We start from the raw sequence: 13,444 nt of genomic DNA on the forward strand, positions 1-13,444 counted from the left end.
ATACTTTTTCCAAACATACTCCAGTAGCATATTACAAATAAAGCATAATCAAAGATAATTTCCATAAGATCTAACTCATTTTACATTTATTATCCTTGCTTCAGTATCTGGAAAATGATGAAGATGGACAGCCACAATATAATAGACAATAGAGAGGATTCTAAAATATCTAAAAGAACTCTTATGAATCACCTAACATAGGTTTAATTTCAGTAGGTAGAATATAGGTTTCAGTTGAAAAATCATGTGAATGATCTTTTTTTGAATAATAATATTTTTGCAACAAAAAAGCCCAGTTTAATTTAGATAAAAGAGACTGAACCTGCCCTTCCAAGTAAGGGCATCATCAGTCATGAAACCTAGAAAATCAGCAGAGCTTGAAGATTTCAAGGCCTCCATAAATGAAATATCAGTAACTGTTCCATTATTCAAATGAAACCTTATTGCTTGTGTTTTATTGGAATTCAATAGCAAGCCATTAACCAGAAGCATTCATTCATTCTGTTATGACCACTGCTCACTTAATAACAGAAATTCGAATAATTTAAATTTGTAAAAGTCTCAGTGGTACCATCAGAAATCATATTCAGCCTTGACAAACATATCAAGTTTGGCAAGGCATTTACATAAATCAGAAATTACATTGGCCCAAGAATAGATCGCTGAGGAATGTCATCAGGTACCAATCTGTAGGTGCTACTACTGTTTAATAACCGGTCATGAACACTCTGCTTATGGCCTTTTAAATAGGACTTAAGCAGAGTAAGAGCAACTCCACAAACACCATAGTACTCAAGCTTCCGGAGCAGCAGCACATGCATGATTCATGCTATCAAATGGTTCTGATAAGTTACGGAAGACACCAAGAGCCAGCTGCAACCCATCAAGAGCATAAACAGTTTTTGTTAAAAATTCATTTACTGCTTTAACAGTATTCATACTTTTATGGAAACCAAACTGAGTATGTGCAACAATGTATTATTTTCAAAGTAACAAAGTAACTGGGAAGCTATGGCCTTCTCTAAGACCTTTGATAATGCAGGAAGAATTGCAAATGAGCGATAATTGTTAAAATCAGATTTCAAACCTTTTTTTTTTAAAAAAAAAAAAAATGGAATTATGTTAGCAAATTTGAGTAAATCTGGAAAGACTGCTGTCTTATATGATAAATTATTCAGACACCTCAATGGGCAGCTATCAAAGAAGAACACTGTCTCAAACAGAAGGTAGAATCTCATTCCAGCCACAAGTGTTTGACGGATTTTATATTAAATATTTTTTCAGTCACAGACATTTCTTTAAAGATCTCAAGGGAAACATTGGCAGTGAAAAATTGTTTTAATAGAAAACTTGCCTTGTCTACATCTGGCATCATAATAATAGCCCTACATATTTTCCTAAAATGTTGATTACTCCAAAAGACCATAGTTACACCATTAATAGGCAAGAGTTTGAAGAATTCATTACTGTTTTCCAACATAACCACCCATTCCCTCACCACTCTCCAGGAAGTCCTAATTTCATTCTTTGATTTTTCAATTATATTATTACAATACTTATATTTTACTAAATTAATACGTTTTTTTAAATTTTCTTATAAACAGCTATATATTTCTTAAAAGAAACATCGCCAGACACCCTACCCATCGCATGTAACTCCTTCTTCCTTGCACCTGACAACCAGCCCTTGTGATAATTTTTATCATTATATTTTTTTAGTAATTGGAAAAGCAATTTTAAAATATGTTTTTAGACTTTCAAAAAAGTGTTTATAAGTGGTATCTACGTCCTCTGAAAAAGAAGTCAGTTGATATAGAGTACCAGGTTTCCTGCTGCAATTAACAGGAATTATATTCCTGAATTATAGGAATTATATTGACATGTGTCAATATAATTCCTAGAGAAAGGTCTTATAGTTCTTATATTCAATTGTGTATTAAGTCTGAGTGGTTTATTTAACCCTTAGTTATTTAAGGGAAAGACAGCATATTGTGCTGTATAATCAGAAAGACCAATCAATGGTCATGCTAAGAGTTTTTCCTGGTCAAGGCTGAATAATATGAGACTTAGGTATTTTTAGTAGCAATATTCTAATAACTTCTTCAATTTTCCATGAAAGGTTTCAAAAGCAAATTTCATATTAATTGGGGATCTATGTAAGCATATAATTATTACATAGAAGTTCTAACTTGGACACAGCTACATTCAAAATATTTTTCTTTATACAATCTTTTACACTGTTAAATATTTCACCAAGGCAAATTCAGTTGACAGGATGCATACTCCACCTCTCATAGCTTTATTTCTACTATAACCAGCCTGTATGCATTATATTTATAATTATTTCCATTATATTAATATTTTCTATATATTTTTATTATTATTTATAATTATTTATATTTATATTATTTCTGCTGGTAACCAGAATGCATCCATTTATATTGTTCAATAAAAATTGTTTTTTTCATTTTGAACCCAGTGTTCTGACAAGCAAATTAAATCAGGTCACTTGGCAAACTCTCCAAGAACAAATTTACCTCAGTCTTACCAGACTGAATAAACCTTGAATGTAAGGGATGTCCCTTACATTCAAATGAAGGATATGAATATCCTCAAAGTCCTTTAGATGGGAACTGACATGTGCGGGGCAAAATGTTACACATCTATTATCTGCAGATGGACTTCTAAAAAATTATACATTTAATCTTTTATTAAAGCTAGTTTACCATTATATTCTGCAAACATTAGAATTATATCATCAAAAACCAAGAAAAGGAGAACCAGGAGATCCATGAGAGCCATATGTAGTCATTAGTGGAGAGATTGTATTCAATTTGCTTGTATCCAAACGAGACAATTCAACTATAGAAAGATCACGCAAGGAGTCAAGAGTCTCGTCGACAGTAGAGAATGACTCCTCAGCATCATCATAAAGCTCGTTGGGATCATTTAGGGAATGAAAGTTCGGATCCACAACAATTAATCAGGTTTTAAATTACAACCAACATAAGAACTACAGTTCGATCGGTTGTCGATCGATTTCAACAACTGCTATCCTAAATATTTTTTCCATTCGTGTTTAAATAGAAGCCATGTCTAATATGATAAAATCTACAAAATAGTTTTCTTATTAATAATATTAAATCAAAAATTGGTGCTTGGATAAACTGGTAGACTGACAAAAATTGTACTTAAGGCAACCCTATATGTTGCTGTTTTCATATATAATTCTTTTTAAATATATTTTAATTCTTAAAATTAAATTTAACAAAAGATTAAAATTTTGTATAATGTAATTAAATTTTAAGTTACTGTATATGTTCTGAAATTATTTAACATCATAAGGTATTATTTATTTTTGTAATCATCTTGTAATCGTTCTATAATTATTTTTTTTAAATTAAATATTTTATCCTGTACATATGCAGCTGTTTGTATTAACAAGACCAACATTGCTAAATGTGAGATTGCAAGAACTGTAAAATCTTCTTACATCAGCTTGTTGAAAACATACTGAAAATTATGTATTGTCAGTGTACAGAATGTTTCCTAATTGGCAATTTAAAAGTGGTAGACCAAATACATCTGTATTTGGTTAGTTACCAACCATTCTGTGTAGTTTTAATGTAAAAAAATCAGAATTTTTTATTTATTAATGAAGGTCTAAAAATTTAAATAAATAAATAAATTAAAATAATAAATTAAAATGTTTAATTTAAATTTAATTTAGTGTCACCAAAAATTTGAATTGAATGGCTGATTTTATCAGGAAAAATTCAACCATAATAATTATTACATCAGGAAGGTTGTTATAGGAATGAATTAATTTGACATAAATTATGTACTTGTATACCTTATGATATACGAGGTGCGACAATAAAGTAATGAGACTGTTGTAAAAAAAATGTTGCTTACCGTTATAGTCATATGTTTAGTGTTGTCTCCTTCAAAGTAGTTCCCATCTGATTGCACACACTTGTTCCAGCACTTCTGCCATTGATGGTAACATTTCTGGAACTCATTTTCTGTAATATCCTCCAAGACCCTCGTCACAGCTATTTGGACATCTTGTGTTGTTTGAAAATGGTGTCCCTTGACCGCCATTTTGACTCTTGGAAATAGAAAAAAGTCGCACAGAACGATATCTGGTGAATAAGGTGGCTGTGCTAGTACTGAAATTTGTTTTGAGGTTAAAAATTGCTGTACTGACAGAGCAGTATGAGATAGCGCATTATCGTGATGCAGAATCCAATTATCAGCAATGTTGGCACGGACACGAAGAACTCGTTTACGAAGTCTTTCTAAAATTTCTTTCTAGAAATATTGGTTAACTGTTTGTGCAGGAGGCACCCACTCTTTATGAACAATTCCCTTGGAATCGAAGAAGCACACAAACATGCATTTCACTTTTGACTTTGACATGCGAGCTTTTTTGAACTGGGTGATCCCTTTGAGCACCATTGTGAACTTTGGCGTTTTGTCTCTGGATCATATTGAAAAAAACCAACTTTCAACACCAGTGATAACACGGCTTAACAAATCTGGATTGATTTCCGTTTGCTCTAACAGATCGGCTGCCACATTTTTCCGTGTTTCTCGCTGTTGTTGTGTGAGATTTCTGGGGACCATTTTTGCACAAATCTCTCTCATACCAAGATTTTCAGTTAATATTAGACGAACCGTTTCTCCATTGATGTTGAGTTCTGCAATAATTTTCACGGATAATCTTCGATCAGATCATACGATTTCAATCACCCTGGTCAAGTTGACATCTGTCCGTGAGGTTGATGGTCGTCCACTGCGGTCTTCATCTTCAACATTCGTTCTGCCTTCACTAAAAATTTTATGCCACCGAAAAACTTGAGCTCTTGACATAACCTTCTCTCCAAAAGCCTTCTGAAGCTTACCATAAGTTGTCGTCGTGTTTTTACCCAATTTAACGCAAAAATAAATGGCATACTATTGCGCAATATTTTGCGGTTTTGCGGAACACAAACACGTGTTCACTTATTACAGCACAACTCATGACTGAGCAGTTGCATCAATATGCCCCTTGGACTAGAAGTAGCTTATAGACCAAGGTCAAAGATGGGTGCCTATCCAAGCTGCAGGGTTGCCACATCTTGCAAAGAAAAATCAGTCTCATTACTTTATTGTCGCACCTCGTAAACATTTCCCTATATGATTTATCTTTAAACCATGTACAAAAAAAATATAAAATATAAATAAAGCACTCTAGAGAATAATTTTATTGTGATTAAAAAATAATTCTGATTTATTAGAAATTACAAATGATGATTGAAAAAAATTTAATTTAATAATTGAATTTTGCTTTGACAGCACATTAAATCATACCAGTAGGCTATTAAAGTATTATATTATTATTATTAGAATTATTAGATGGTAAAAAAAGAATGTGTGTGTATATTTGTTTAAAATACAGAGATATATTTTACTAGTGATATGCTATATTAATTTGATTTACTGGACAAGTTCGCAGATTTCCATGGTGGAATGTTAGCAGGCTGAATTCATTCAGGAAGATTTGGGTGCAAATCTTGGTCAAGCTTGTCATTTTTATATGATACAAATTTTATCATTCATGACAACTGTTATCGGACAGTTTATTGTTATATATGAAAATAAGTGTGATTTATTTATTATTGTCATATTTATGTAAATGTAAAAAGGAATTAAAAGGAATTATTGTTCTGTTTATAGTGCTCTGTAAAATGTGGTGCAGGAATACAAACCAGAAAGGTTTTTTGTGGAACATTTGATGGAGAAATTACTAAAAAAGTTGAGGATGCAAAATGTGATGCAGCAAAGAAATATGAAGATACAAAGAATTGTACTGGTAAAGAAGAATGTAAAGGACACTGGTTCACTGGACCTTGGAGTGCTGTAAGTAGTTTCAAAATTATTAAAAAAAATTATGAGTATCAATTTTCTCATTTTAAATCTTTAATTTAAATTATATTAATTCTTTTACTTTCTTCTCTAGCTCTGTAACAGAGCTACAGCTTTAGAAAGGAAAGTATTGTAATTGGTCCAATTTAGGCATATGTAATTTTCACCGGATCTTTACATTTTGACACCTAAGGAACCCAAAAATCAGATAGAAATTTTCTGGATGTTTGTATGTACATGCATATATTTGGTGTAACCTGTAAATCACTTTATATCTCTAGAACTACTTGACTGATTTTGACCAAACTTGGGCAGATTACTTCTACATATAGAGCACTGATGCCATTAAGTTTTCAACTTAAAAGGTCAAGGGGGTGAGGCTGTAGAGTAAGGTCTCCCTCAGTATCTTGAGATTTTGCCTAATTGACATCAGAGGTGAGTGGTAGAATTAAATAAATGAATAATATTTAAAATGTAAAAAAGTATTTAAAATGGCCACTAGTACCGCTATACCCACACGAATGAAATACAGTATGCGCACATGCTTTAGTTAGAATCATAGAATTAAATAAATAAAAAATATTATATTTAAGTAAAATGATAAATATTTTAAATAAGGTGTGTGTGTTTGTGTGTGTGTGTGTGTGTGTGTATGTATGTGAGTGTGTGTGTGTGTGTGTATAAGCCTTGCATCAGAAAAAAGCCTTATGATGGGAAAGTCCTACAATCATGACTGCTCCTGTATCTATTTTAGACATAAATACTATTTTTAACATTTTCTTTGGTGAAAAAAAGATGGCACCCAAAATTTTGAAAAATCTTAAAAAATAAATTTATTTCCAAAATAAATATGGCAACGGTTAGGATTTTTTAAATTAACAACTGTAGTAACTAGTAGTGGAGGAATGTTATACATATTCTATATTCAGTATTATTTTAATATTTATTCATAATCAGATCCATCAACTGATTTTTTTGCTAAAGTATTTTGAATTTTTTAAATTTCAAAAACCCTGTTTGGAATGAAGCCTGTGTATGTCTCTCCTTTAAAAAAAAGAAAAGAATGTGTATCATGGAATTACACTTATAGTAAAAAAAATATACATTTAACATAAACAAACATGCAGCTCAAAATTAATTTTAATAAAAAGAATTTATTTTGTTTAAATTATTAATATATTAATCGAAATTTAATTTTTAGAATTAACATATTAATCATTCTACCAATAAAAAGAGTTCATATTATAAATACAACACTTTATATATGGACACTTTTATAGATAAATTCAAGCCGAAAAATAAATTCAGATGAATGAGATTATTCCTCATATATATCAGTATAAGTATTTACTCTTGGAATAAGCAACATTCTTATAATTTAAAGGTTCATTATTCATTTGTTAGTCCCATGCATGGTTTTTGAGACAAACTTCTGGGTAATAATATATAATAAAATCTTTCCCAGTGGGGTTAGTCCATTAGAGTTCATTAAGATGTAATACTACAAAACAAAAGTTTTAATTTATCGAACATTATTGAATTTTTTCTTGTAACAAATACATTTTGTTATCTTTTTTTATTTACTCAAGTGAAACAATTTTTGGGACAGGATTAACCTACCTTTGAGCTAAATTCTATTGATTTTAATTTTAAATATGACAGACATAAGTGTTAATGATATTTTCATTATGAAGAAAGTTGGTAAGTTCTACTTAGTAGCTATTTATCAGGAGCATATATTAGTTGTGCTCAGCCTCAATTAATTATTCTCAGAAACTAGAGAAGCAATAATAATAATACTAAATGCTCACAATTTTACCATAAGTGGTTTTACATTATGCAACATTTTTCTTGAGTTGGAGTTTGTATCTTATCTAATAGAGTCTAATTAATTCCTTTGTTTCTTAAACTGGCCACAAGCCCTGCTCATCTAGGTTTTGCTCATATGAATGCTTTAATTGTATTTTTAACCTCAATTTAATTCTTTATTATAACAACATGCTTCTTGTTCTTTCAGTTCTATCAAAGTATTTTATGCTTTGTTTCTCTTTGTGCTGCTCATAATAAATTTATATCCTTCAAATAATCTTAAAAAGTATAAAATGACTGAATATTTGGATTTTAGCTGTAATGGAAACTTGCTATTGAATTTTAAGGATAAGAAGTAAAATGTAGATTATCTTGATCTCACTGATCTCTGAATTCCTGATCATGTTACAGGATCTCAGAATAAAGAAGCTGAGATCATCGTATTGTTATGATTAAACTGTTACTTCCTTTTTATTAATTGGGTCTGATAAATTAAGAAATTATTATTTCTTTCCTTAACCTATGTGTTATTTCATAAAAATCACCTTGGAATCTGTTGCTATTGCTTACAATAAAAGGGGGGTTTGTTTATGTTTCTTTTGCAGACATGAGTGATAGTGAGTGATCAACATAATAATCCAGAATAATGCGTAGTACGTTAGATAATATTATATTTTTTTATTTATATAATTTATTGAGTAACATAAGTAAACAAATGTATAAAGAAATACATGTAATACATTTAGTAGAGTTGAAATGGTTAAATTTAAAAAAGTAAACTAAAATACTTTAACAAAATTTGATTCAGTAATGGTATTCATTTTTTTTCCTCCTTTCTCATTATTTCAAAGCCTTTCTTCTTCATACACCCATGTAAGTTTGTTTCTTTTTAAACTATAGTTTAGAACACTGGTGGTAACCAATCGTTTTGTAAATTTCTTTAAAAAAATTCTCTTTTATTTACAGTGTTCCAAACCTTGTGGAGGAGGATTAAAGTCAAGAAAAGTATTGTGTCTCTTGGAAAACAAAACAGCTGAAGCAACAAGTTGCGATGCACATCTTATTCCATTTTCGAATGACCCATGTAATAACAAACCTTGTGGGGCTGGTTAGTATATTTAAATATGATTATGATAAATACTCCTGTAGAATTATTATTTTTTTGATATTTTTTTTATTTGATGTCCTATTTCTATTGAAAAAAATAATTTTTTGTACACAGTTCTGTACTGGATGGATTTTTTTTTTGTAATTTTTAGGGATTTTTTAAAATTTCATTACACTCTTTTGCTAATTGTGGTTGAGAATAGAAATCTGATCAAGTTACCAATAATAACCTCAGGTTTTTCAACCACTGCTTTACAGAAAATAAAGAATCACAAAAAAATTATATTGATCTATTCAAAAGACACATTTAAAAATGTTGATATGCAATAATGGATTTTAAGTTCTCAAAGTAAAACATTCTTTTTTTATACATTTGAAATTAAAAAATCCTGCCTTTTTTAAACTTAATACTTTTATTATTTCTTTCTTTTATCTGTGTTATTTTATAAAAATCAGCTTGAAATCTGTTGTTATTGCACACCATAAAGGAGGGCTTCTTTATGTTTCTTTTTCAGAAGTGAGTAATATCAAGTAATCAACATAATATACCCAGGATAATGCATGTAATACATAAAAAATATATTTTTATTTATCCCATTTTATAAAACTTAAATTTCTTTGGAACACATGTGTAAAAAGAAAAACAACTAAATTTTGTTATATATTTGCTAAATGTAGTAAGTTGAACAATAAAAATAGTTGTTTAATAACTAATGTGTCTTAGTAAAATTGAATGATGAAACTGCAAGTACTCATAAAAACAAGTACCACTGAGCTTCTTTATTTTATAATACAAACAGTACTGATGTTCAAGCAGTCAAACCCACAACTGTGATTTAAGTTTTCCTGCAACATAGCCGGACTGTTTTTAGGGAGATCAAGATCTGCATATCTTGATTAGTCATAATCATTAGAATAATAAATTATCTAATAAAAAAAAACATAGAATTAACAAGTTTGGGAATTTAAAATACTACTATGACAAAATATTAAATTTTCAAACAGGATATTTCAAATGTTTTATTTCTTAAAAGATTACCAACACAACATTGTAAAATCTGAAATAATTTTTGTGATACAATCTCAGTATGAAAGTAAGCACTATAATTTTTTTTTTTTTATAAATTCCTTAATGTTATTTCTCTCCTTACACAGTGCCAGAAATAAAATTTCCAGCAGCCCCTAAAATTAGTGAAAAGTCTTACATTACTTTTAAATTTCTTTTATGCTAAATATGATGGAGGTCAGCATTTCAGATTTTGGCACACAACATAACTATAAACGTTTACTGGTTACAACTGGCTCTTTTGTGTCCTGAAATCGTAAAGTTATTAATAATGGAATGTAAAGTATAAAGTGTGAACATAATAGAATGTGTAGGATCACATTGGATCAGTGTATAGGATGTATCCCATTTAAACTAAGTGTCAAACTAAGCAAATTGAGTTGCGATGTCAAGTTTTATACTGTATCTGTGAATTAAAATGCCCTTGACTGTTCCACCTGTATCAACAGTCATAATAGTTATTAGAAATAATATATTGAAACCTCTATAAAACTGAATCTCTTAAAAACCTCCTCAAAACAAATGGTTTCCCAAGTCCTGATTTATTTTCATAGAAATTAATCTCTTCAAGAAAGAAAACTACATAATACAAAAACATAGAAGAAACATGGATGTTATTTCTGTACAAATTAAAGTAATTAAAAAACAGATTATTCACAAACCACGATTTGCAAAATAATAGATTCAATAGATGTTTAGCACAAGATATGCCGTCACATTTGTAGCTCCAATTTCCAGCCTTTAAGCTTACAGTCGATATAAAGCATAGTAGCGAGCAAAGCTTATGTAAACAAAAAATGTTTTGTATTTTCTCAAAAAGTTAACCCCTTAGAATTTCTATACATATCATTTGAGAATACTGTGAACACTGTAATTGGAAGCAGTAATAGTTTTCATTTTTGTTGTGACTGTTTATTTTTTGTTGTAGTTTCACATTTTGATTATTCAATATTCGTTTAGAGTTTAAATGCATTACTTCAATATTTTTTTTAAATTCTAGAAAATTATTTTATTTTAGAATCAGTGTTGGTTCATGTTATGTTTAGGCTAAGTCTGTTTCTTATTTTTTAAGGGAAAAGTAAAGAATGTATTTTCTAAAAATAACTAATTCCAGTTTACTCATTTTAAAAAACTAGCAAATAATGTAGTCTATTTACATAAGTTTGTCTATGATGCATTATAAGTTCATAAATTTCTGGAATATTCCGAATGTATATCGTTATTTAACTTCATTTTATATTCATATTCATATAAATCATTCCACATCTTCAAAACAAATTTCTTAACGGGCTTGTCAGATTCTGTTTTAGGGAGGTTTTACCATATATATAATGATATATTATATTCATAATTTTTATATTCATTATTATCAAACATTTTCCATTTTCAGAAAAGCAATGTTTAGTTAATACATCCTTAATTTCAGAGAAGTATGCAGACACCTTGACTCATATTTAATTATTTACAGGGTAAAATGACCTCTAGAATAATAGCCACCACCACCTGCTGATAATTTCAATCAAAACAAAGACAAAAAGATATTAAGATGTACACTCTTCATAAATTATAAATAAAAAATTTATGTCATTAATAATCTCTAGCTTATAAGATTCAAATGATAAGTTGATCTGAGATTGTTGAAATTGAGAGTAAAAAATAGGTACTAGTAAATTATTAAATTTATTTCTAAGTTGTGGAAATAAGATAAATTGAAAGTTATTTTTTTAAATGTCATTTTCTAATATAAGCATTTATCAAAATCTAACTTTTATTTACATTTTTGTTTTAGATGAAATCGTTCCGTTGGAATCAACACATCCGATAGCAGAAGAAGAGGAAGAAATTTGTGATGAAGATTATGAAGAAGAAGGATTAGAAGTTTCTAATCTTGAACTTGAAGGTGGAGATGAAGACGACTTAAAATCACGTGTTCCTGAAGAACATCCTGAAGATCCAATAATACCACCAGCTATTGACATTCCTAAGTTGCCATCTGCTGTGGGCTCTAGCACAAATTTTGAACATGAAATTATTATATATCCTTCTTCAGATGCAGGGGTCAGTGTTATATATTCTTATTTACCATTATTAAATGCTTCACCATTGTAAAAATCTTAATTTATTGCTGACATATTAATCTTTGCTTTTGCCAGTTTAGCAGTTGTCTCTCTCATTAATAAATAAAAGTACATTAGCATACAGTTACATCTTCATTTTCAATATAATTTGTAAATTAAAATAAATTAATTATAATTCAATAAAAAGTGACACATTTAATTCCTATAAATATTTTTAATTAAAAATATTTAACCACTTTTGGTTTTAACTAATTCATCAATGCTTACAGAAGAGCTTCTGGTATAAATATTTATAATTATTCTAGTACAAAATTAAAAAAATTCTTTCTAATCTATATATACTTTTTTACATAAAATGCTCTGAAGAAGTTAAGAAGTTATACATTGATGCTATTCTTAACTTGCATAATCATTTTACGTCTTTCCTAGTCTGCAAATAATTGGCTAATATTGTTTCTGTACAGATACTTAAATCAAATGGATGAGATTGATATTTCCTGCTTATAAATATAATTATTATACTGGTATACAAAAAATAATATCAGGGTTTTAATTTGTTGTATAATACCTCTTGAATGAGGTAAGTTAAGGCTAGAATTAAAGAACAAAAAGGACAGTTTCAGTTGGGCTCATGGCCATAGAGAGATTTCCTATATTTCTGCTTGACAGCTCCACTAGCGAAGATGGTGATTCCTAAACAGAAAGCCATCTGTATTTTGCAGTTTGCTAAATTTGAATCAGTAGTTACAATTTAATGTGCATTCTGTAGAAATTTTAATTGTGATCCTCCGTGTGACAATAATATTTGTCTATAGCACAATTGGTTTGAAACATCTGGATATCTGTGTAAAGGGATTTACATTAAGATTACAACCTTAAAATGGAGGATGGATAGAAAGGCTTTGTACTGATGATTTAAATAATACAGAGTAAAAAAATTATGTTGGAGTTTTAAATTATTTAATATCTCTTAGCTTTGACTTACAGTAATGAATCACATATAAAATGAAAGAATAACTCTTACAGTTTTTTCTTAAAAATGTTCAGTCTGAACACCTTTTGTCATATAGCACACATACAATCAATAGGAGAGTTTGTCCCATACTTTAACCTTATGTCTGAAGTTATGGAAGAGATAATTTAATTCTGTGGCTCAAATCATATAGATCAATAGGTAGTAGTGGGACTTACAGAAAATCCTTTAAAAAACCCCAGAGATCAAGAAACCTTGAAAACTTCCACAAACAAGCTCTGTCATCAGAACCACAGGATTCTCTTTGACTGATCCAGCGATCAGAGAGAATATCATTCAACGATCCTGTAGAGTGATGCCAGTGAAGAGACTTATTCTTGTTGTCAAATAAAGTTCTCTGGTCATCCTGCAGTGGAGGAAAGAGCCATGTATGCAGCAACTCCTGTTATGCTTGCTTCAGCAAAAAAGAATAGTCCATAAATTTGTCGTTTGTGAGGGATA

General features: G+C 29.6%; 1 protein-coding gene across 4 annotated transcripts in view; it reads left to right on the top strand.

The window, feature by feature from the left end:
• The window catches only part of Ppn (proteoglycan-like sulfated glycoprotein papilin), a 531,917-nt gene that overhangs the window by 407,377 nt on the left and 111,096 nt on the right, over positions 1-13,444 (top strand). For all 4 annotated transcript variants that reach the window (XM_075365575.1, XM_075365573.1, XM_075365571.1 and 1 more), the window contains exons 15-17: positions 5,722-5,904; positions 8,686-8,827; positions 11,682-11,950. In XM_075365575.1, the coding sequence (XP_075221690.1) occupies positions 5,722-5,904; positions 8,686-8,827; positions 11,682-11,950 (594 nt within the window). The remainder of the gene's footprint in view (positions 1-5,721; positions 5,905-8,685; positions 8,828-11,681; positions 11,951-13,444) is intronic.

This window comes from Lycorma delicatula, chromosome 5 (genome assembly GCF_047948215.1).
Source record: "Lycorma delicatula isolate Av1 chromosome 5, ASM4794821v1, whole genome shotgun sequence".
Lineage (NCBI taxonomy): Eukaryota > Metazoa > Arthropoda > Insecta > Hemiptera > Fulgoridae > Lycorma > Lycorma delicatula.